The following is a 25,590-nucleotide window of genomic DNA, read 5'->3' as shown; positions in this document are numbered from 1 at the left end:
TCTATGTGTTCGCCTGTCAGGTGTCTTGGTTAGGACAAACCCAACGAGATTGATAATGCGTGTGGAAAAAGACGTTCCCTTGATATATTGATAAGACCGGTTTTCACGAACAATGAACACTTGTTTAACGTAAAAAGTACCCTACTCCTCGCTTTAGTTTAAGGTCTAACTTTAACTAGACTTATGTTTAAGTCGACGGCGGTTTCAGTAACTACTAGGAGTATTTGACGTGCATATGGGCTTGCAACCAGCACTTGCACGACGTACATTACAATATTTAATGCCATTCCTTTCACTTGTGTCTTCAGAAAGATAGGGATAGATTTTACCAAACGGGAAACAGGATTACACGATATATACTCGAAATGGACAAGCAGGGAGAAAGATATTACAATGCCGCTTGGTGAGATATCTAGTCTAGTCATTTGAAGTTACTGTGATTGTATTGTGCCATCCAGTGGTTCTGATAAGAAACATACAGTGGTCGGCACCAGTCGCAATTCAATCTCTATGGTCAAAAGTTGGTACCGTTTTTTTACATTAATAATAAAAGTAGGCTTCTTTCCAAAAGTCAGAAGTGCAAAAAGACAGAAAATATTACGTTCTGGAGGGGTCAGGATACAAATGGAAATGTATTCTGTGCTTACTGTAACGAATGTAAGAAATGTTTAACTGTAGCCTAATACATCGTTTAACAATAGGCTGGACATGTATTTAAAACCAATAATGCCATAATCTTAACACAGAATTGTAAAAGAATTGTGTTAATATACCACAATAGGTAAGGACAACTACATCTGTTCAGCTTAATACTTATTGTCTTTGGTGCTGTAGGGGCATGAGTGATGACATTGTTAATTCACAGAGCAATAATTTGTCTCAAAGGTTGGTTTAATCTTTTATTTTCTAAGGCCAACTTGGTATTTGGGATTCTTAATCGAAACTGACTTTGACACAATGTCCTCCTCACCAGAAAACATTGCCAAAAACAAAATAATCTTAAAATATAAAAATAGCAACGGCATTAGATATTGCTAGACATATGGTTTTATTTGCATAATAAAGTGATGGTTTTAGAATAGACAGAGGCAGCAGAAAGGACTGAATTAAGGAGTGATGTACTTATGTAATACTCTAACCTCTGGCCTCTTCCAAGACTCTCTTACAGGTTCAAAGCTACAGCTGCAACACAGAGTTAAAAAAACAGACACACACATTTTTCTAGTCGTGTAGCTGAACAGCCCCGGCGAGAGGAATGAGTGTCAGAATAAACCTGGACATAGACATTAAGACATTAAATCTACGCCAAAAACAACAACAACAAAGTGCATAATAAAAAATCCATTGAACTTGAACTGTATGGCTGTCATCTTGCCCAGCCATCATCTACGGCCTGTTTTTCTGTGTTGGTTGCTTGGTGCTTATCTCTCCACTGGAGCACCTGCTGGTGGAGGGCCTCCACCTCCTTCACCAGGGTCAGGAGCTGAGCCATGGCCATGTTCTGGTGTGGACACAAAAACACATGCACTGACTGACAAAATCAAATCAGTACACATCTGGCAGTTTCAATGGTGGTACTTTTTGTGTTCAGCACCTGCAGCAACAATATGATTCATCTGTGTCTTATGTCAGAAGTGTGGAACTTTCACTTTATATTATTATTTTTATGTGCACATGAAACCTTTATAATGACAATGACAATGTATTCCTAAAACTGTATTGTTTCTTTATCTAACCTTTCGGTAATGCTATTTATAGAAGAGGGTAAAACAAGGGTTGACATTTTCAAGGAAGACATTAGGTATATTTTTTTTTGTATTCAGGGAAATTTCATGTTTAAAGTCTTCAACGTTTTTCAGGCCAGGGACCCCCAAACTGATGGCGAGATGAGCAGGGACCCCCTACTATATAAATTGCATAACAGTTTGTTTATAATATACTGGGCCTAGTGCCAAATAAACATAGCTACCCTGTTATTGTGTCGATGGCACACATCCTCCCACATTAGTGAGATGTATCTTCTTTTCAATTACTCCTGACTGACACGATCCAACGGATGACGGAGGAGGAGTCTGGCGCATGGAGTTGTGTTGACAACATAGATGTTATAGTGAGATTGACAGGTCAACAAACCAATCACACCGCTAGCAAGTTGTTAAGATTGTAGGTAGTAGCATGCTAACATTAGCTAGGAGGCTCACACACCTCGCAAATCCTCACTTATTTTTCAGTTACAATTAACGTTTTTTGACCTTGTACAGTGTCTATTTCTCTTTATTTTTTTATTTTTTTTAAATCTAAGCAAAAAAATGTCAAACTAACAATGTACAAACAAGACCAGCTATGGAGTTTCACGCTCTTTAGACTTGAGCAGAAACGCGATCTGATTGGCTAGTGCCTGTGCATGAAAGGTGCTGTGAGTGAACCGGTGCCCAGCTTGAGAGAGCTCCTGGTAGCTGAATGTGTCGATTGGACTGAAAGATAACGTCTTCTCGATCAATTTATACGTTCGCTACAATATGTTGGATTTATGTTAATGTGAATTTAAAGGGAATAAATACAATTCTGATTTGGAAGACATTTAAATTTGTGGAAAAAAAATTGGTTGGATTTTTTTTTTTAATTTTTTTTTTTTAAATATTAAAAAAAATTATCTTATCAACCAAAGATTTCGCGACCCCCCTGCAGTACCTCCGCGGACCCCCTGGGGGTCGCGGACCCCCTGTTGAAGACCCCTGCTCTAAAGTATCTTTTAATGTGAATTTACACAGAAAATAACCTACCAGCTTGTTAATGTCTTCCTGAGTGTTAGGAATAGACTGAACTGTCTTTATCTTCAAATCTAAGTTTTCCATGAAGTCTGTTACCATGCTGACCAGCTCCACGACATCTCTGTGAAACAAAACACCACCAAATATATGAATATTCTATTGAACACAAAAATCTGGATTACAGCAGATTATTATACTTATATACAGCCCTACAAATATGCATAGAAAAGGGCATCATTACCAAAAATGTGTGTGTCTAAGAAGTAAAAATATTTTATATTTAGAGGACTACATATAGACAAATAGTGTAAATAGGACAACACCCTGGAAGGTGCACCAGTACAAGTATGAATTAGGCTTGATGTTGTGGCGTTTTTTGCCTCCTCCTTATCTTTGTTCTTCATACATCCACTTTAACACTTCATTGGACAATAAGTATATCCTTTAAATATCTGCATTATTTATTAAGGCAAAGAAGCACAGACATCTTTAGGAGTTAAGAAAAACCCAGGTGTCTCACTTGTGCATGTCTGCATGTACGGGTAGGCTTAGTTCAACCATGGGCTTCATGAGCCTCTTCTTCAGGCTGATGTGCTCTTGGAGGAGCCTCTGGAGATGGGTATTAAACTTCTGAAGGGCATCAATCCTGGGGTCTGTGAAAACACAAAACAGTTTACTTACACTTTCCTTTTAGGATAATCAGAACGTACTTTTAATCATAATTAATGTGAAGATTTAGAAAACTCTCTCAATTCCAAAGGGAAAAACAACAGCATTTTCTCACTTAAGTAGTGACTGTGAGAGACATCTGCAAACTCCTTATCCATCTTAAGTAACTGAAGTTGAAGTGTTTTCTGGAAGTAAGTAAAGTCAAGTTCAAGACAGCAATTCAGAAATTACAAAACGTTTGCATGTTCATGTTCCATCTCTTTAAAAGCAAACAACAAAAGTCCCTTACCTCATCATTCTTCTGCTGTCTTTCATTCAGTTTCACAACATTATACAAATTGGACGAAAAAACGTCTTGTTTTTGCACAGCATCAATTTCCTCCTGTTAGATAATGTCGTAACCATCGTTATCAACACGTTTTAAAACTAGCGATACTCAGACACACGAATCATAAGACAAGAATAAATATTCAGTTGTGAAGCATCTTACCTGGGTCAGGAATCCGCTGGTAACGTAAGTTCCAAGGATTTGTCCTTCAGCTGACAAGGTGGAAGTGTCTCCTGCACTCATCCTGATGGTTGTGCTAAATGATAAACCGCAGTCAATTTACTATGAGACCGAAAAGACTTGGTATTTTAACATACATAATAATCATGTGTGTTGCCTATGCAATAGTGGCATTATGCAAAACCGACTGTTAAACAGACTGCTGCTCAGTTAATTGCAATATAAAAAACACAATGGCTGGCTGTCGTACTGACCAGATGACGTTATTCAGCTAGGGGTATATGTTTATGTCAGCAAACATTAGATAGTTTAGGACAAGCAGACAAGAGTATGGAATGAGCTGCCGTCCTAGTTAAATACAAATGACAAAGATTGAGTGGGAAAAAACTTTCGTACTATTGTACGGAGATAACCATGAACTATGTTGTTATAAAATGTGCTAAATAACTTTATCAACGTCAGCTAGCTAGCAAAATGAACAGATGACAACTGACTAGTTTTAAGGTAACGTTACGCTATGTGTGTTTTCAACAAACCACGCAACACTTTGCAAAATCATAATGTTAAAATGATTTTCATACCAGACTATGGCGCTTTCGGTTAAGGATATGGATAGAAAATGTAAAAGTGTGAGGTTTTCATGAGACATACATCTATCCCGCCGTTGTGTTTGTTGATGTCTTGTTTGATGATTTTATTGCAGGGGAAAGAGAAGGTTTGAGATGTCGTCTGCCACCTTGTGGACGGGAATGCGTCGTTCGCTGACGTAATGTTGTAATAGAGCCTGCACTATATCTAGAAATGGTCCACTACATGAAATAACTCATAACCCCTGAAATAAATGCTATTAATTATTATAAACAAACGAATTAAATTAAACCACATATGTGTGTTTCTGGGTGATCAGATTCGCTGACTTTCTCAGCACTGTTCTGAGTTGCCATCAGTGGAAAATATGGATACCATAAATTTGACCATGAGACAGCTTTGATATTCCTTCAATAGACTGATTTGGCCACCCGATTGGGCTACTGGTAATGGTAGCTGAATTTCTGTGTCCATATCTGTTATTAAGCTTTTTTTTTGATGATTCTGGATGTGGTATGAAATGAATGACCATTGGTTGTAACTTTTATGTGAATTAGTATAACTGATTTGATAATATTAATTTCCCCTTTTCCTTTACAGAGAAACACATTTATTAACATGCTTTGGCAAAAACAGCCACAAATTTGCACAGTCTTTTTTCCACTTATTCTAGTAGGAACTAGCTGACCAGTAATCTCAGTGTTTCTTCCCCTTTCACATGTAGTTTAATGTTATGCCTATTGAAAATTACGCAATGGTTTTAAATCATATAACCTTTTTTGAGCAAGTGGCTCTACCTATAGTCCTGGCCATGACCATTAGGTGGCTGTGTTGCCCTGTTTATTGAAAGCACACAACAGTGACATACATTTTTAATCATGCTGAGGTTCAAAAATACCCAGAGGCATTTGTGCAAGAGGTGGGTTGCACTTCTCTGGCCAAGTTTAACAGATCTAATTAACTATCAGAATTTTCCCAAATGGTTTGTTTATTCATGTTTGACAAGATTTCAGTCTTTGTTGGTACTCAAATGTGTCTGGATGCTTGGCCGGTTTCAGTCACACACTCTCTCACACACACACACACACACACACACACACACACACCCACACACACACACACACACACACAAACTTGCTTGAGGACTACACTGTTCTCATAAGTTTCAAGTGTCTGCACTTTCAGACATTTAAAAATAATGAAAAAAGCATCTCGGCCAACAGAAACAACTGGAACAGTTTTGCAGAATTTGTAACGTGACAAAGTCAATTCCATGTGTTCCTCTGCTGTTTGCTTGTTTTCTCACGGGATTCATCGGAATGTTATGGTACGAGCATAGGAGTGTGGTTATGCACTTCTCCATTCTAGTGAGATGGCTCAGGCCTCCAAAAACAGCAAGCTCAGAAGAACCATGAGCCCAAGGCACACACTGGCACAATCGACCAGTAACACCTGCCACTGAGCCAGCAAATCAACCCCATTCAAGAAACAAAGAACTGATTTTGATATGAACATCCCACCAGGCGAGTTCAGTATTATACCACTGACCTGTACCTTAAGTCTTGTGGCTCATGATCCTTTCCATGCAGTATAAATTATGAGACCCCACCATATTGGCCAAATTAAATTGTGAGTACAGGATCATCTTTCATTTTTTAATTATGAACTGCTATGAAATTATCTTAAGTCTTAAGAAGAGTGATTGTATTATGTTCTTCATCTTTGTCATCTGATATGTTGCATTGCATTTAGGCCAGTATTTTTTGCGAATACATTCACAGACTGGTTATACTAAGTGCATCTGTCTCAGAGATGGGCAAAAATACATCAAAATTTATTTTGATACAAAATACAAAATACCCCTCAAATAAATGTATCAAAATAAAATACAAAATACTGTTGCCAGAAAATGTAACAAAATAAAATACATGTATTTTGTATTTTTAAAGTACAGAAAATACTTTTTCTGAATTTTCAGTTTTCTCACAATTTGGTATAGCAGAACATTCAGGTTTGGGCTATTCAGTGGCGTAACGAAGTAACCACGGGACCAGGTGATGGCTATTATGACGGGCCCATGTCAGTGGTTCCGTATCCTTTTTTTCATGTTTGTAACCGCCGCCACAGGGCTCTCATTGCAATCTCTTTGGCTTCCGGGAGGGCTATCCCCACCGTGCTTTCGTCATACGTAATTGCAAGGTAAGGACTAGGACGCGATCTGGCACTCCTCGCCTGGGCGAGACGTTCCACTTTGTGAATGAGGCGCGCCTCACCTAGGACGTGATCTGGCACTCCGCGCCGATGAGACTCTTTTTAAAGATCTTAGCCTATTATAAACGTTGTTGAGACTCTTACTAAAGATATTACTCATTCTCACAGAGACAAAACAATACACGTAGCCTACTATAAACGTTGTTGAGATTTTTATTAAGTTGAAAGTCGGTAACAAAACAGAGACAAATAGCTACACGTCAAGCAATGTCATTTATTTCCTAAAAAACATTTTACGAATCCAACTTACATTACCACTGCACACTCACAACCTTACAGATAACGTATAGAAGTTGTACTAGCATTTGTATTCAAAGTTTATACTTTAATCTACCAAAGTACTCACCGTTTAACAATACAACTTCCACAAGTTACAGATTATCTTTGACAACATTGGCGCCCACATGTGATTGACAACACTGGCGCACACATGTGACATCACACAGATAAATTACCGTGTAGCTATTTGTTTTGTTTCTGTGAGAATGAGTTAGATCTTTAGTGCGAGTCTCAACAACGTTTATAGTAGGCTAAGATCTTTAATAAGAGTCTCATGTGCGCCCGGGCCCCTGCCTCTATGCAATGCGGCGCGGAGTGCCAGATCGTGTCCTAGGTGAGGTGCGCCTCATTCACAAAGTGGAGCGTCTCGCCCAGGCGCGGAGTGCCAGATCGCGTCCTAGGTGAGGTGTGCCTCATTCACAAAGTGGAGAGTCTCGCCCAGGCGCGGAGTGCCAGATCGCGTCCCTGGACCTTAGCTCTAATTGCGCATAAGGACATCACACGGCTTTCATCAAGTCACATTGTGTCAAGATGGCTAACGTTCAGTGCATCAACTCGATTCGCTCTTTGAAAGAACCTCCTTTAAGTCGGTGTACTGAAGATAAATTGACAAGGATCAAGACAGCTTTCTAAGTTTTCGACCACAACCCTGTTTTGTGAAAAAAATTGATTTAACATGAGAGTCAATGAGAGAGATCTGGGGTGATTTCCTTTTCGCCCCAAAAAGGGGCAGGCCATAAGAAGCAAGACTTTTGGCAAATTGACTGATTCGACATTGACATTCAGAGGCAGATCAGATGGTCTCGTGGTAGAATCCGACAGAAAAAAATCTCCTTCTGCGTAAACACTGGAGAAAGTAATTTGAGTATTTTAAATACAAAATTACTCCACTCTAAAGTATTTTGTTACAAATTACATTCAATTTTTTATCGGCCCTATCAAATACAAATTACAAAATACTCAAAAGCAAATGAACTGGTATTTCAAATACAAGTAATTGAAATACTGCCCATCTCTGATCTGTCTATAAGCCATAATGCCCCAATTTAATGTAATGGCTGTGTCTGATCCTCTTCCGGTTCCTGTCTCTTGGATAAAACAAGGTATTATCAGCAAATACCACTTGCCTGATTTGCAACTAACACATATAATAGATGCATTTAAAGTTCAAGAGGTAAATGAGAGAATGAGAGTTATATGATTCTGAGAAATGTTAGAGTGTTATAAGTAAAACTCCCAAGAGGATGTGGGACAGCAAAATCACACTTAGGATTGGCACATCATCATATCCCGGGTTTATGAGACTACAAACCACAAAGACCATCCAAAATTAGGAGACATTTCATGTGAGGGTTACCAGCGGTCTCTCAGAAATGGTGTTAAGACTGTTCCACTCTTTTCAGTTCTTTCCATGATGTCATAAAAGGGTGAGATGTGAAATTGTTGGATCTCTGTGAGAAGAAAAAGAGACCAATAAAGGAGGAAAAAAAATCTGGATTTGGAGAAACATGTGTGAACACACACACAAAGACATGCACACACACAAATACTCATACTAGGTGCTTTTCCACTGCAGGAACTCATGGGCCGTTTTAGGGGGGCCGGCACCTTTAGGCAGTTTTCCACTGCAGGAACCACCCCTGTATAACCTCTTTCAGGGCCAGTTTTGGGGGCAAAATAAGTACCTACTCCGGGGTAGGTACTTCTGTGTGGCCCTGGAACTACTGGGTGGCGATTGCAGTGATGGTTGGCGCTTATCGGTAGAACACGATGTTAGTGGAAGACAACGACAAGCACCATTTTTAAAACCAATAAGATTTACCAGAGGTAACACAGTGGATTCAGCAAAATAAATTATAACTCACATAGTTAGTTTGTTGAGGTAACAGTCACTGAATAAACACAACACACAACTCATTTAATCAGGTGTTAAAGTGCAACTTTATAGAAAAATTGAGTCGATTCCACCTTGAGGTAGTCCTAACGTTATCTACAAAATGTCTGGTTTATGGGTCTAGTGTCAGCGTTGGTATCATTATTCTGACATTACGATATAAGGCTACGTCACTAGTGGGTTCATAGTTCCTGCACTGCTATGAAAACAAAAAAGATGAGAGGTACTTTAAACGTTCGCGCCAATGACTGTATATAGAGGTCAGTGTTTGATTGTCGATAGTTCACGTCATTTGGGAAGTTCCCAGAGTTCCTGCAGTGGAAAAGCGCTTATTCACACAGACATACTCACTCACTCTCTCTCTTTCTCTCTCTCTCTCTCTCTCTCTCTCTCTCTCTCTCTCTCTCTCACACACACACAAACACACACACACACTCTCTCTCTCTCTCTCTACACACACACACATACACACACACACACACACACACACACACACACACACACACACACACACACACACACACACACACACACACAGGCTGAATTGTTATGGCTCCTGTCTTTCTTTAGCAGGTTCATTCTAGACAGCGACACATTTGATGAGCGGCCAAAAGATGTTGCCGCAGATGTGGACTTGGCAGCCCTGACCCTGCAAATACTTCACCTAAATGGCAATGGCAACTTCAAAGGGGGAGTGGAGAAAGGGAAAGCTCGCAAACTCAAGCCCGAGCAGACGCTCCATAAACAGGGGTGCTAATAGAGCCGTAACTCTTGCCCTCACAATGCAGCTTGTCATGCCTACAGCACACACATTCACTCACTCACCCACAGGTTCACACAGTCACTCACTCAGTCTTTCAGATCAACGCACAGCTTGGCTATACAAACCCACTTGAGCACTGGGCATTGGTTCTGGGCCCTATGGGCTGCTTTGGAATGCCTTTCATCTTGTGACAAATTAAAATCTGCGCCAGATAGACTTAGAGTTCTTTTAAATACATCATCTTTAGCTGGACCTTCCAACGCTGCAAACGCCCAGGTGAAGGCAATAGCTTCGATTTTTCTATCGCGTTACAAAGCGCATTCAAAGACACCTCGGTGTGCAAGCTTTGTAGAACCATTACAGAAAAAGCAAATGAAAAACATCTCCATCTCTTGTTTTTTTTTTGTTCCTCTAGGCCACATTTCTCAACCAGGGAAATTGAATAGGCAAGGCAGGATAAGGACCATTGGAGCAGTTATCATGAGATTGCGCCGACACAGAGCAAACGATCCTGCCATGCCATTCAATATTTCTACATCTGTGTGGGCTGAATGTGCCTATAGCAACTATACATTTATCTTGTTTTGTTATGCTTGGTTAATGTGTTTTATGGCAACACAATTATGACAACAATGTACGGTGCATTACAATACACTTAGATCATACCTCCCACATTTATGACAACATTAAACAAGCCCTGAAGGCTATTATTAATGATAATAGCTGCAATTACAACAAATGTATTTAATTTCAACTTCAATCAATCTTTGCTAGTGTTTGTGTCACTAATCCCTTAGAAGAGGAGTATGAAAAGCATAATTTGAAAAGGAATACATCTATGCACTCTTTGTTCAGAGTGTTAAATATACTGCTGTTTATCTTCCAGCAGTCTGTATTGTAATTGCCAATCTGTCATTAGCTTAAAACACATTCATTTTATGAGGCTGAAGTTTATTGATCTACCCTTCATGAAAGACGACCGTTCACTGTTTGATTTGCTTTGCTATTTGATCATTGCAAGCACTTGGAACGGTAGCGGGAAGCTTGGCCATATCACAATCTGAGGTTTACATGGTAGCTCACCACCTGACAGTTATGATGACGGAAAACCTGAACTGTGAGTTGAAAAAAAAAACATCTGTGGATTAAAACTGAAACCCTGTGCCTGAAGGATTCCACCATTGACTGAATGGGTCGGTTTCGGGCTTTTCATGGTTCCAGTTGCTGGACACACACTGAAAGCTGATCGTGAAAATTCCCAGAGGTCCACAGGTCTGGGATAGGCTATATATCCGTGATATCGATTTAGGGAGAATGAGGACACACATAATACGTTATTAACTGGTACATGAAGTGCCTTTCATCCAGAGCAAGCATGTGAAATCCTGCTGGAAGCATGTCCAAATAAATATTCTGGAAGACAAAGACACATGCAGCCAGCCTGCATGCAAAAAGGCAGGAGCAGATGTTCATCAGATGTTCAGCGAAATAAATAAATATATTAGTGCTCCTTCAAAACATTTGTGACTGATTCCCAAATGATAATGACAAAGATGTGTTTTCTGTTTGAAGGACAGATGCTGGAGTAGGAAAGGCTGAACGACCCCCCGTCCCCACCCCATCACACACTCCTGTCCCCACTCCCCAGCCCTGCCTCAATCTTCCTGTCAGAAATCCTTCTGTTTGTGAATCCCTACACAACCACTACAGAGTGCTGGGATGGGGAGGAGGAGGTTGCCCACCAGGCTGGTCTCATGCTGCACAGTCAGTGGTGCTGCACGAGGTCCCTTTGAAAGTGCTTGCTGGGCTGTGTGGCTCCTCTGTAGTTTCTCCCCTTGAACATCACAGTCCAGTGACGCACAGCTGCAAGCTGTTCTATGGCTTGAAAGCAGATAGACAAACAGACAGAGAGTGACAAGGAGAGAGAGGGAGAAAAGAGAGCGGGAGAAAAGAGAGAGGGAAGGAGATCAATGGCCAAAACGAATTTCTTTCTTGAGACTGAAAATCCGTTTTTTCCCCCGATATGGTTATTTTCTCACAACAACATACAAAACCGCACAAAGCCCCAGCCTTTATGAAAACTATTGCAGGGTTTGTTATTCCAACAAGGCACGGCTCTTGTTTAAGCGTGTCGCTACACTTATGTAAGCAGAGGAGGCTTTACACTTCAGACCTTAGAGAAGCGTGGCCTAGCTCAGCTGCACCAGGTTCCTGTTGTGTGTGCTGAGCGACAGCGAGTTCTTGTCTGCCCAGCCTGGCCACTGCAGAGTTAGACAGCCATTCTGATGCAGTGTGACAAAAAAAAGCAACGTGCTGGAGCCGTTTAACACTTAACTCACTAACCGATGGGGTTGCCCTGGCGGAATGATTCATAACAGCCCTGACTGTTTATGCTCTCAGTATAACAAAGAATTCCTACAGTGAGACTCCTGAGACATGGAACCTTTGAAGGGTTTTAATGGGAAATAGTGTTTGTCTTCTTGCAGAAGGCACATTGTTGATTTGCAAAGAGCCTTGAAACCCAAAAGGCTTTGGGACTGGCTGAGTACAGCTGTATGTAATGAACACAGCACATTCTAGATACCTGATGATAAGAATTGGTTTGGTGACGTGAATATCATAAAAGAAGAAAGCATTTCACTTGACACTTATTGGTGTGTTTTCACTGATGTGGCTGAAGTGAACAAATTCTATCACTCTCTCCTGTGACACCTTTCTCGTGTTGTATAAAAAACTGGCCTTGGCTGCCTGCTTAGGAGACACATGGCTGCTTCATTTAGAGTCTCTCCCCGTTGACAGACAGCTCCAAAACTTCTCCATACTCCCTCATTTTCCTGTCAACATCATCCTTAGGGACGACTTTGACGCAGAGCTGGTTTGCCCACCCCCCCTCCTCTTCCCCGATTACTCACATGTGTACACATGTCTGTTCAGAGTTCAAGTCTCAACTGTGGAGCCTTAAGAAGCTGAAGGCTAAATAGGAGGTTTCCTTAAGGCTAAGGAAAATGGCACATTATGACATGTTTACAGCTATGGGTAAACCAACAAAGGCGTGAATGTGAATGTCTTTTTTTTTCTCCATGAAATCGTATATAACGTAGTTTTATGTCGTCAAATGTTAACTACCTGGCATTGTTTTCGAGCTAAACATTACATCTCCTGGGAGGCATGTGTCTATGGTGGTAATACAGAAAAAGAAAGGAAACATTGACAGACGCACAACGAATAAATGTAATAAGTCATAGAACAAAAAAATATATGACAAATATGACAATGCCTAGTAAATGCTCAATGAATACGTCATCAGTATCAGATATTACTTAATCATACTAATTCATCACAATCGTATAATATATTATCATGTAAAACCATTTTTATTGAAACTAGAGTTTATGTGATTTAAAAGTGACTGAATGAGATCACTTTATTGACAGCATGTAGAAATGTAAATGACCATAAGGAAACACACAAGCTGGCAAATGACTCAAACCTTTCCTGGAAAATGTAGCAGCCATTCAACTGTGTGACTTGCAGATATAGCCTCTGCCTCAATCTGAACAAAACTGTCTCAATCATTATTTGGTATCTGATTCAGAACTATTCTTGACATTATTCAAACATGAAAGAAATTATTTTAAGCGGCTAAAACTTTTGACATGCCATACAGTCACTGCTTACTGGTCAAGCCCTATATTATAGCTACAGAAACGTAGAAACTCCTGTGCCGTTTTTTTTTTTTCATAACACTCACATACACACTCTCTACAGACACTCTACACGCTCACACTCTACACACTCACACTCTACTCCGCCCCCCTCTCTGTCTCAGACAAAAAAAAATCACTTTAATCAGCAATAGGCCTGCTTTCATGTCCATCCTTAGAGAGCCAAAGCAAACATCATTATCCTTTGAATATGATTAAAGAAAAACAAACTTGTTTATGCACCAGCCATGACACTTTTGATCACTGCAATGGTTTGGGTGGGGAAACACAGTATATGTGTGACTGACAAGACATATGCTGCAGGAGAGTGTTTGGATTTGTGAGTGCGATTATAATAGAGTTGTTGTATCGCTCCTGCAAACCACCAGAAGATAAAAGAAGAGGATCTTCGTCTGTACATTTTTAAATGATTTGTTGATCCACCCCCTTTCCCCTTATGATTGCAATCTCGAGTTGCTACACATTTGTATTAATTAGTTAGACAGGTTCTCTCATTAAACTGTAATAAATCATCTTCAATCCTCAATAGGATTTCCAAACAATAACGACTATATGAGCACTCTGAATAGATGAATAGAAGACTCGCTAATCTTTTTTCTTGAACAAGTGCGTACATTTGAACTCTGATCCATAATAGATTTCTCCCATGTTCTCCAGATGCTGGACATTATCTACGAACTCGACTAATTGTTTCGCTATGAGAATCCATGTTAAGACTAAATGAGATACACTGGGTAATGGCTACAAACAACTTCTCGCACGATGACAAACTGCTCATATTGCATGAGATCACTGACCATGAGATGATGGTGCATTGATCTTGTGATAGTTTAGCAGCTGGTCTAGACAACGCTGCACTTTTGTTTATTATTGAATTACAGCTGTGTTTTAATGAGTTTGCACACTTTTCACTATCACAGAATGCACTGGTACTATCAGAAACAGGACATGGTAACCTCAGCTGTTTTGAAGGGAGAGGGTGGAAGGGAGAGTGTGGGAAATGCCAAAATAAAGAGTAAACAACAAATTAATGAGGGCCGTGACTTTATGTGGAATGCCATCTGAGTCCGTCAACTATGAGAACACTGCAAACCTCATTTTCGAATATAACAGAATTAACCGCAGACTCATTTTTACACATAATATAATCCTGCTAAGGTCGAGGCTGCCACCATTAATATAATGATTCATCTCCCCTCCACTTTTATATGGTCTCCTCCTAAGGTACTACAGGCCATAAAATATTCATTCTTATGTCTAGGCTCAATGGGGAATGCCCAACAGAGATGATTATGTGCTTCCTTTGCCTACTGGTGCTCAGGCCTACCACACTGAGTCACAGAAAGAGACGATGCATCCTGCAGGGCATGCCTGGAACAGAACAGACTATACACCGCCCCGATAGCTTATGAATTAGGGTGCAGGACAGAAGAGAAGGCTAATAACATGTGATTTAATGAGCAACTGACTGACAAATACGACTCACAGCAGGGGCTTGTCTCTCCAGTCTCGCTCCACTGCTGACTGCGCTGCTGTTTCCATGAGCCTATTGTGTAGTCTCTCCCTGTTATTATCTCATGTCCACAGGCTTGAAACTGTGTGAGAGGATGTGTGGAAGTTAGTCATGCATTTGTTTTTGCTAGATGGAAACCAGCGGATGAATCTTTTCACTTAATGGAGAGTTTCACAGAATGCACCATACACTGCAAGCTCAACACATGCTTGTTACTTTACGAAGCATTTATGAAACTTGTTGACATGCATCATTCAAAAGGTAAATGCTCTTTGATTTTGCATTTTTGCCGGTGCAGGTTTACTCTTGTACAACACTGCAGCACTGCTCATTCCCCATCATACACAAACCACACACCACCCCCTGGTTCAGAGTATACAGTAAGTACCTTTTGGATGCCAACATCCATTTACATCACATGGAGGTGAGGCCATCTGTTTAAAGTACATAAGATGTAGCAAACTTATTTCTGAACTAAGTGATGCCAGATGTGGAGGAACCGATATCATCTCTTTCAGGGTAATGAACTGTAGGCAGATAATAGGACAAAGTGGAACAAGCTTCGATCTGGGCTCACTGCAACCTGTTCACAAAATTGTCTGCATGGAAACTTTAAACCTTTTTCTTACATATATATAATATAGTATACCAGTTTGTAGCCACTTTTAAGTCATAACCTTCAGTACCATTACATTAGTCATTTTGGCAATGATGCATGGTGGGTGGTTGGGGATGAGGTGGGAGCTAGGATGGGTTGTTGAGGAGAGTGATGAACTTTGGGGAAAAAAATGTTCCGGTATCTCATGGTCCTGATGGAGCAGAACCTGCAGCCGGAGTTTTCTGAAGAGGCAGTGAGCCAGGTGTGTTGAGTCCCGACTATCCTTCCTTGCTCTGGCATCGTGCAGAACACTCATGGGCACCTGTCTGGTGAGGCGGCTGTCTGTGTTTGGTGTGGACAGAGGAGGTGAGGTATCACACAGTGATGGAGGAGGCGAGGACACTCTCAATGGTGACTCTGTAGAACGGGGTGTGAAGTTTCCAGGAGATGGTCATCTTCTGGAGCAGTCTGAGGAAAAACATCCTCTGGTGAGCTTGCTTGATCACATTAGAATAGATGAATTTCTTTTCCATTTCAGGTCAGATCTGCACCATCCGCACCTAATCATAACATCTGGACCAGATCTGACAAACGAACACATTCTTTAGTCCAAACGTAGGCCCACATTGTCTGGTAAGATTTGCGTCGGATTTGTACCATGGACATAAGAATAACTCTTCTTATGTCTATGAGAGAGAGAGAGAGCGAGAGAGCAGATGAAAACTTAAGTGAGCGCTCAAAACTTTAGTGAGAGCGAGCCATCTGAAAAATCGATCCGATTCTCTTACCTCGTGATAACAGCTTTATTCACCACAGTATTATATATTTTTTTTTTACACGCTTGATTCTTGTCCCAGCTCCAGTTTGCGCTCCCATAGTAGGCCTAAAGATAACAAAACGACGCCATGGGGCTTTTCGGTTGACTAGGACTGCTCGCAGCTGCAATAATGTTTTAGATAAAACCTGTATCTGGTGCGGATCTGGACTGGCCCAGAGTGTGAACTTCAGACGTGTCTAAAGGTTTTTTATGCGGATCCGGCTAAAAGGTAATTGCTTTTTAGTAGTGTTCCTCTTATCTTTTTGAGCTCAGTTTTACGTAGATAACATTGGACCCAAGCGTTTGTCAGAAAAAGTTATGAATCACGTGCATAGCCTACACACACAAATGTATACACAAATAAATACAAATCTAATGACTCACAGACTCACTCATTAATGAGAAATCCATCCCATTCTAATTAAAGAGAACCTCTTATAGGCTGCCATCTCTCTCTCTCAACATCAATGACCAAAGATGATATTATATAAGAGAAGAACCCGGAAAAGGATTTTACAACATAATTCAATGTCAGTCGAACTATGTGCTATCATATACCTTCTTTTGTCAATTTTAAAAGTGGGGCATCGAAGTAGGCTACTACTGCAGAATAGCAGAGGCATTGCACCCACTTTAAAGGTGCATTAAGGTATAGGTAGGCATAGGTATTCGCTAAAGGTATGCTAGCAGCTAAAACTAACGAAATCTCTTGAAATGTGCTGACTTTGACATTATGACAAACTAATTACTCAACGACTGTCCTTACACAGTCAAACATCAATCATGTGCAACACAAGACTAAGCAAGACGGCAAATAAGCTACTTAATAGATCGGCAGAAGGTAATCAAAGTCAGGTCGGCGGGCATCGGCAGGCAAAACTACAGACGGCAGTTATATGCCTATCGACCCTGCTATGCCATTGGCACGGACGCAATTCTCCATATTAAAAGTCATTGTAGCGCCCCAATTTTTTTTAAGCTGTTATTTTAAGGTTAAACTGCTTATCCTAACCCTAATCCTGAAGCATAATTGTTGCATATTGTGCCTTTAACGAGATTCACTGATGCGACTCATTTGTGAAGAGGCGGAGATCCGATCACGTGATTTCGCGTAACTACGGTGGACTAGGAAGTGATTTCATGCTAGTGTTTTGGAAGAGTTCTGAAGCAAAAGTGGAACGATAATTCTAAGTTACATCGTGCACTACTGTTTCCTGAAATTTCAAGCCACTGCTCAGCTATTACTGATAACTTGCCCCTTGTGCCTTCTTAACTCTCCACGTGAATCAAACATGTCCGTGATACTGTTTGTGGCCAGTTAGCGTTTCAGCTAGCCTACGCAAGCTAACGTTAGCTAAAGTTTTCTGTCGTGTAAGTCTTACCATTCTGATTCGCACAACGTTAAAATAGTAAAAACGAGACACCGATTTACACAGTTATCGAAAGCATATTCTGCATGTTGTTTGAGATGTACATAGTGCTGGCTAGTTATTAAACCAGAACATTGAGCGCTGAAAACGACAAGAAGTGCATGTTGCTACAACTTTGAGTATTAGCTAAACCTAGCCGTCTATCCTTTACCAAATCACCAAGATTAAGTCTCGTTTAATACGATACTCTCCAGAGTGTAAACGTTGTGAAAACCACCACAGGCGTAGATCATCTGTATAATATAGCATAATCTTCTCACTGACACCCTCATTGTTAACGTACTTATCCTGATACGTTTGGATAGTGAACTAGGTGCTTATACTATGCAAGTTTCTCATAGCGATGCAGTTGCATTGAGTATTCGTGGAGCGGTTTTAGCTGAAGGCAGTTATCCTACTCTAACTTCAATTTAGGTAAATCAACCAGCAGTTCGGGAAATCGCTTTCTCAGCAGTTCACTCCTCCGCTCTTTCATCGAGGCTGCTTCAGCTGACTGACAGCCAGCATGTCCGCCTCCTGAGAATGCCACATCATGATGTCGTTCACTCTGGAAGCATCAGGCCATGGAGAACACTTTAAACTCAGCAGAGGGTCGTCAGGACTCTCTTCCACCGGCCAATTCAGGGTCACCACCACACAACTACTTGGGCTTTGTGTTGGTGCATGCAGGTTTGTTGACATTCACGCACTCATCAAAAAGGCTGATCTCTGTACCAGCTATTAGTTACAGTTATAGTTATCAAGATAGTGACTTATGTGGTGAAAAAAATGAAAAATAGATGCTTTTGATCTGAATGATAAATAATTATTTGCCACTGATTAGGTCTACTCCCTTCAGGCCTTCATTGTATAGCTACTTCTCTGGCATATGTTTCAGCTAGTATTATATCAAAAGTCTAGGAATTGTGTTAATTTCTTTAAACAGTCAGCTGTTGTAAACCAATGATGGACTAATTGGACCAATCTTTTACTCATTATCCTTATCAATCAGGATCTCTGTAAAGAAAATTCCTTGTCAAAATTAGCCATTGTTATTTCTGTTTTAATAAATGTCAGTTCCAGGTCTACAGTAGCATAATGTTTCTCTTCTGTGAAATTGCTGACATAGAAATGTTTTAGATCGTTTCTTTTCTTTCTCCAGGGGCAGGGTATCACTCGGAGTCAAAAGCCAAGGAATATAAACATGTCTGCAAGAGGGCATGCCAGAAAGTAAGTTAAAACAGTCTCGATTCCCTGCTCTGGTGAAAGAGCCAGTGTAGCTCCAAGTCTTTCTGTATCACTGGTTTTGTCTCAGCATTGTCACAAATGATTTCAACATGCATTCTAAGCAGATACGCATTTGGTTTAGGCCTCTGCATGAAGAGATTTTCATTAAATTTTTGCTTTTAGTCACTCTAGTTTGAGGTTCAACTTTACTGCATTGCAAAAGCCGCTTCATAGGACAATGTTGAGAGACTAGATAATCAAATATTAGATTGTAATGACCCCCCCCAGTGGACATCTTTATTGTCTATGGTCCTGCTTGCCCTAAAGGACTATGACCTCTTCTCACTCATTCATCTCCATTTGGCAGGACAGTGTCTTAGCCACCACTTTATTAGCAGTGCTGCAGCCAGGCCACCGCTATACTGAGGCATGTGATGAAGACAATACGAAGCCTCTGGGTTATGTGTCATGTTGCACAGTGCGGTGCTCTGAAGTAGTGGCAGAGTGCAGGATGAAAGGGTGGGGTGGGAGGGAGGGAGGGGGGGGTAGCGGTTGAAGTGCAGGCTAGAGCCCTGTGCCAGGGAATGTGAGCTATGTGTTGATAACATGACACGGCCGTGGGAGGAGAAGCCTTCAGAGCAGGCCGCAGCAACAGCACGCCTTAGGCTGAACCATTATATCACAGACACATTTCTGATTAAGGTGTTTTTTTTTTTTTTTCTCCTGGTGGACAGTTTTATTAAATGATTGCTGCTCAGCTAGGATTATTGCTCTCACAGATTTGTGTGTGTGTGTGTGTGTGTGTGTGTGTGTGTGTGTGTGTGTGTGTGTGTGTGTGTGTGTGTGTGTGTGTGTGTGTGTGTGTGTGTGTGTGTGTGTGTGTGTGTGCGTGTGTGTGTGTTCTCTTAATCATTGCTTTATGCTTTGGGTATGTGATTGGAATGCCATCCTAACATGTTGTTGAATTCACACCTTCAGGAATCTCTCCTGTAATGCCAAGAGCTGGATATTTGTCTTTGTGTACTCCGTGTTTTCATTCTGGGTGAAGCATGTAAACTTTGCTGGTCTGTTTTAGGCAGTGGATAGACTGAAGGCTGGAGCACAGGCAGTGGAGGCAGTGACTGCAGCGCTCATTGAACTTGAGGTACATCTGTTGTTCCACTGTACCTTCATCTCTCTTGGCACACCGAGAAATACATGCTTTACACTATCGTTCAAAAGTTTGGGGTCACGTAGAAAGTTCATGAATGAAATTACATGAAATTAGTTTGAATAGGAAATATAGCTAAATGAATAGGAAATGTGGTCACTGACAAGGTTTGAAATAATATTTTATTATTGAAATAATAATTTTGTAAGTCAAACTTTTGTCTGGTAGTGTATATATTGGTGTAATGGGATCATTTTGGGACATCATGCATGAGTGTAATGTGACTAACAACTCAAACCATGACTTACATGTAGGGATGCACGATATTGAATTTTAGCCGATATCCGATATGCCGATATTTACAAGCTCATTTTGGCCGATTGTTGATGCTGATGCCGATACCGACAGCTTTTTAATTATTGAAAAGTCTCTCCTGTACTAGAATTAATCTGTTATTATGCTAGGGTATTGCTGTAAATACGGTTACAGACTTGATTTGCATCATTTTAGAAATAGACTCATGAAACTGAAATGGTTTCAAATATGGTAGATTTATTCATATTTTCACGTCACAATTTTCATACTTGAACAGGTCCTCCTTGAACTTGAACAACTACACTCTGGAAATGCAGCTTGGCTTACTTGGCAAGCTAACGTTGGTTAACTGACTTACTGTTTAATAACGTCCCTTCTAGGATTTCTAGACTAATCTATGTAACGTTATTGCCAAGTTAGCTGTATAAATTCCATAAATGCAAAAGTGAGCCATGTACAGATAGTGTGGGCTTGTGACATAATGTTTCACATCCCGTGAAATCAGGTATCATAAACTTCTCTGGTGTCACGTAGCATGCAAGCTAACAAGCTAGTGTTGTCTAGCTAACTCCGTAACTTATTAACGTCTATTAGCGCGACAGCTAATGTTGTAAAGCGTGGCACGCGGGTGGTCTGCATCTATGCAAGCAACCTACGATATGGCCAAGCTGCATCTCCTCCTTTTTGTCCTGAAAAGTTTTCTGACAAATAGGCATTTTGTCATCATCCTCTGATACTGTGAAGTAGGCTACTGCCACACAGCCGACGCTCATAAACATTTGCTTCGCGTGCGCATAATTTACACGTCACCTTATCGGCCAGGTATATCGGCAGAAATTTTTTATATCTGCAGATACCGATAATTAAGTTTTGAAGCCGATATCTTCCGATACTGATGTCTTGCCGATATTATCGTGCATCCCTACTTACATGAGTTAAAGGCTAGTGGCGTTGTTGCTCTACTGCACATGTGTCAAACTCAAGGCCCGCGGGCCTGATACGGCCCGGCACGCGATTTCATCTGGCCCCCCGGCTCCTCAGAATGTTGCAAAAGTTCCATTGATTTGAATGAACCACGGTGTAATTTTATTTAGGTATTCAAATGTGTAAATGAAATGGGTCTGCCTTGGGAGAAACTTGTTGGACTGACCACAAATGGAGCGCCTGCAATATGTAGAAAAGAGAGGCATGAGAAATGAATGCCACTGATTTTTATTTTATTTCGAAATTTCTCTGTGTTTTTAGGCAATAACTAATAGGCCTAAGATTAAGCATGCTTGTCCCAGATTAAGGCCGAATCTCGATTCTTCCCCTTGCCCCTTTTGCTCTGTCTTTGTCTTTGTCTTAACCCTAGCACTTGCAAGTGTAAGGGCCAAGGGCTGAAAACTTTCCCCTATGAAATGAGACGCCACTCGGTTTCCGGTATATCATGCGTGACTGTATAAGCTATGAAACTAGCGATTTAAAAAAAGTTTCAATGAAGACCATGGTTGCAAATATATATGTATACAACTGTGTAGAGCACGAAACAAGACTGTCGTCATTATTAAATTAATTATAAGCCAAAAATACTTACATGTAGTGTATGTAGCATCTAGCTGGCAAGCTACCATATAAGCCAATGGAGTGGTGGTATACGCGCTAATTGTAACCTAAAACTACCGTTTGAAAGCTTCAGTTAAGACCTACAATACTATGCATCGTTCGTGTAGCACATTTCAGATCAAACCGAGTCATTATAAACATATAAAAAGTTGTGTAGATAGCTTTATTCATGTAAAATATTCCTCTCTTCAAGCAGCCATGTTTTTTTGAAAATTCGCGAGCTGGTTTCGCTGTGGGCTCTGGGATAGCCCTTGGAGGAGCAAGGTAGCTCTCCGATCATCTTAATTTTAAGGGGTATAAAGCCCTCAATCTTATCCCTTAATCTTGATCAAATTGGGTATTGAGACACCACTAGCTCTCACATGAATGCGCAATTTCAAGGGTAAGGGGGAAGATAAGGGGTAAGGGGAAGTATTGAGATTGGGCCTAAATAGGCCTATGTTAAACTTAAGTTCATGTTTACATGAACATATATATTTTTCAATAAATATTGAATATGTCCGGCCCTCGACTTGGACGGAGTTTATACATTTGGCCCTCTGTGTATTTTACTTTGACACCCCTGCTCTACTGCTATAACTATATGCTTGTGCACAAGCATTTATTTTGTCTTATGAAGTAAATATTTGTACTCTTAATAAAATAAAACGTAAGTGTACATTGTCAGAGTTTAAGGGTTATTTTATATACATAGTACCTAAAAGCAATACAATATCTACTTGGCCAGAGTTAAGAAAACAGTTCATTGTTTATTTTGACCTGCTGTAGCAGGAAATACCAAATACATTAGAATTAGCTGGTCACAGCAACTCAATTAGCTGAATGCTGCACATGATATGCTCCAATTACTGCTGTAGAAGTAGGCTATATATTGTTAGACTTTGCCTAAAGAATCACACATTTCTTTCATGCAGTCAATATCCCAATTCTGTTGGAAAAATAACTCGAGAGCATTTTATCTCTTTAGGCTGGACAAACAGCAACAATACTATTTTATCAGCATCCCGGTCTCAGCCAGAGTAAACTCCAAAACAGAAGTTTAAGCTTCTCAGAGAAGCCCCAGTTCTCAGAAAGTCCAAGGCCTGAATAGATTATTCAGTGCTCAAGGCAGTAAATAAGAACTCCAGAGACAGCTGTGCTCAGTCAGTTCTCAGGATAGGGTTAGCACAGCCTCCTCTGTTTCTTCTGTGCAAGTTTATGGCAAGTTCATGTAGTGCTGGTTAACAAGCAGGTGTTTGGGTTTGAGATACAGGGTCGTACCTATAAAGTTCCTGACCTGTGCTCGCTCCTTGTCTTTTTCAGGACTCCCCTTTTACTAATGCAGGGATGGGCTCCAATCTGAACCTGCTGGGGGAGATTGAATGCGATGCCAGCATCATGGATGGCAAGACTTTACATTATGGAGCCGTTGGAGCCTTAAGTGGTGAGTGTTGCCTGCTGACTGATGGGGCGAGCTGTATCACAAGTGGTAGCATCCTCTGATCCTACTCCCAATCCTCCACCCACCTCCCATCGTCCTCCACTGTCCTATCTTAATAAAGACAAAAAGTCCCAAAGTCAGTTGACTAGTCATTATTTTATTATTTACAAATCTCTACCTGCTGGCTCTGTAGTGATGTAGAACACTACCACAGTGTTCTTTCCCTTTTCAACAAGGGTCACATGGGTCAGTGTTTACAATGCACCCTGCATGGATGTGCCTTGTAAATGAGGTGAATTACATCATATGGTCCAGTGCCAAGAGATAAAGTTAGGCATGTCACAGTAAAGCTGGAATGGATGAGACACCAGATTGTTTGTTTTAGTCAGCATGATGCAGCCGTTAGCCATGAATATGACAAAACGAATGGTTCTTGGCGACGGTTCAGTAAGCCGGCTCTTCAGAGCATGAGGTTCTGCTTTTTCCTGAAAGACTTCCTTTCTGACTGGGTACAAATTGGACGGCAGGCCAATCTCTGGTTGTTAGAGAGTGTGCCATATTTGTTAAAGGATGCATTGCAGTACCTGCAGAACAAGCTTGGCTCTCAACTAGGGCTGAACGATTTGGGAAAATAAACTAATTGCGATTTTCCCCCCAAATATTGTGATTGCGATTTAATATGAGATTTTTTTTGTATCCTCTTTTTTTCACAACAAAACGTGATGCATGGTTTTTAAACACTGTGTGCAAAATTTACAATTTTTTTTAAATGTCCTTTCTAGACCACGTAATCTTGGACGTTGCCGTTAGAAAATCGCGTTTTACCATATCGCGATTTAATCGCAAATGCAATTAATCAGTTCAGCCCTGCTCTCAACATGCTTTTTATCCCACCAATGTTTCTCTACTCTGTTTGTTCATGTTGACATTGGCTAATGATGACATTCGTCATTTCATATTTTAATTGATCTCTTCATCATTACAGTGCGAGACAATGTTCTAATGTTCCCCACAGGGATCAAGAACCCAGTGCTGGTGGCGAGGACGCTGCTGAGTGAAGCTCAGAAGGGCAAGCTGTCCGCTGGCAGGATACCCCCCTGGTGATGATTCCCATCTGCCGTTGTCTCGTCTGTTTACTAATACATCGCCAATGTACACACGCACGCACACACACTGACACACACACACACACACACACACACACACACACACACACACACACACACACACACGCACACGCACACGCACACACACGCCTTCCCAGCATTAAGCGGCAATCCGGCTGTGAAATGAAACAACGTGGTGCTGAAAAGTCTTACTCTAAGATATCACAGGGAATTTTACCAACACTCTTTTGTGGTGGTCTTGGCATTGTCTGTCTAGTCCTTCTTGGTGTTTGCGTGTGTCGTGGACTTTGAGGTCTGCACCACACTTGTTATACTCGCGTCGTCCTGCCATCTCTGTCACCCAGTCAGCAATCCCTTTGTGCCATCTGAGCTTTAAATGTCTCCAAATTGAGTGCAAATGAGTGGACTGCCAAGACCAACAGTGTTGCCTCGCTCACTCTTCCTCTTCTCTCTCTCTCTCTCTCTCTCTCTGTCTGTTTTTCTCTCTTTCTACTTCTTTTCTCTGTCAGCTTTCTAGTGGGGAAAGGAGCACAGCAGTGGGCCGAGAGCCACGGCATCCCTCCGTGCCCCTCGGAGAAGATGGCCACCAGTAAGTATCACTAGCCGTCTTGTTTTTCAGTCAGCACCACGGAGCAGCACAGAACAGGCTTTTTTACACAATCAGCTGGAACACTGCTGTCAGCGCCCATATTATCAGTGTGAGCTAACACCCTATGCTCAGGTCTGGGATGGCGCAGGCCTTTATATCAACAAAGATTATCAGCACATGGCATTTACCCTGGATAGGCCAGCTAAATGTTTTCTTTGACAATAAATGGCTTGTTACCCACAGTCAATCATTTAGAGATTACGGGGGACTCAAAGCATTCCAAAGAGAAAATGTGAAGGGCTTTAGATACTTTTATGCCTCCTCAAAAACCCTCATGATGGAAAACTCTGCC

The 25,590-nt window shown here is 41.0% G+C and overlaps 2 protein-coding genes across 4 annotated transcripts in view; one reads left to right on the top strand and one right to left on the bottom strand.

Moving 5' to 3' along the window:
• Positions 1-1,051: 1,051 nt before the first annotated feature.
• haus2 (HAUS augmin like complex subunit 2) lies at positions 1,052-4,640 on the bottom strand. Its single transcript, XM_080848770.1, has 7 exons — positions 4,600-4,640; positions 3,931-4,024; positions 3,730-3,822; positions 3,556-3,625; positions 3,292-3,424; positions 2,784-2,892; positions 1,052-1,501 (listed from the first exon to the last, which is right to left on the bottom strand). Exons 2-7 carry the CDS (start codon positions 4,009-4,011, stop codon positions 1,367-1,369), a joined length of 621 nt encoding a protein of 206 aa, XP_080704896.1. The 5' UTR covers positions 4,012-4,024; positions 4,600-4,640; the 3' UTR covers positions 1,052-1,366.
• A 12,890-nt stretch (positions 4,641-17,530) lies between these two features.
• tasp1 (taspase, threonine aspartase, 1) overlaps positions 17,531-25,590 on the top strand; it is a 33,608-nt gene continuing 25,548 nt past the window's right edge. For 2 of the 3 annotated variants that reach the window (XM_080848481.1, XM_080848483.1), the window contains exons 1-6: positions 17,531-18,495; positions 18,968-19,035; positions 20,108-20,176; positions 23,405-23,525; positions 24,538-24,622; positions 25,159-25,238. In XM_080848481.1, the coding sequence (XP_080704607.1) occupies positions 18,390-18,495; positions 18,968-19,035; positions 20,108-20,176; positions 23,405-23,525; positions 24,538-24,622; positions 25,159-25,238 (529 nt within the window). In that variant the 5' untranslated portion in view covers positions 17,531-18,389. The remainder of the gene's footprint in view (positions 18,496-18,967; positions 19,036-20,107; positions 20,177-23,404; positions 23,526-24,537; positions 24,623-25,158; positions 25,239-25,590) is intronic. The other variant, XM_080848482.1, reaches the window with a different exon arrangement.

This window comes from Sprattus sprattus (genome assembly GCF_963457725.1).
Source record: "Sprattus sprattus genome assembly, chromosome: 12".
Lineage (NCBI taxonomy): Eukaryota > Metazoa > Chordata > Actinopteri > Clupeiformes > Clupeidae > Sprattus > Sprattus sprattus.
The sequence above is the reverse complement of the archived record's forward strand: the minus strand, read 5'-3'. Positions and strand labels throughout refer to the sequence as shown.

Coding starts and splice junctions, on each gene's coding strand:
- haus2 (XM_080848770.1), bottom strand. CDS start 4,011: ATGAGTGCAGGAGACACTTCCACCTTGTCAGCTGAAGGACAAATCCTT. Junction 3,823..3,930: donor CCAGCGGATTCCTGACCCAG/GTAAGATGCTTC, acceptor ATTATCTAACAG/GAGGAAATTGATGCTGTGCA. Junction 3,626..3,729: donor GACAGCAGAAGAATGATGAG/GTAAGGGACTTT, acceptor ACTTACTTCCAG/AAAACACTTCAACTTCAGTT.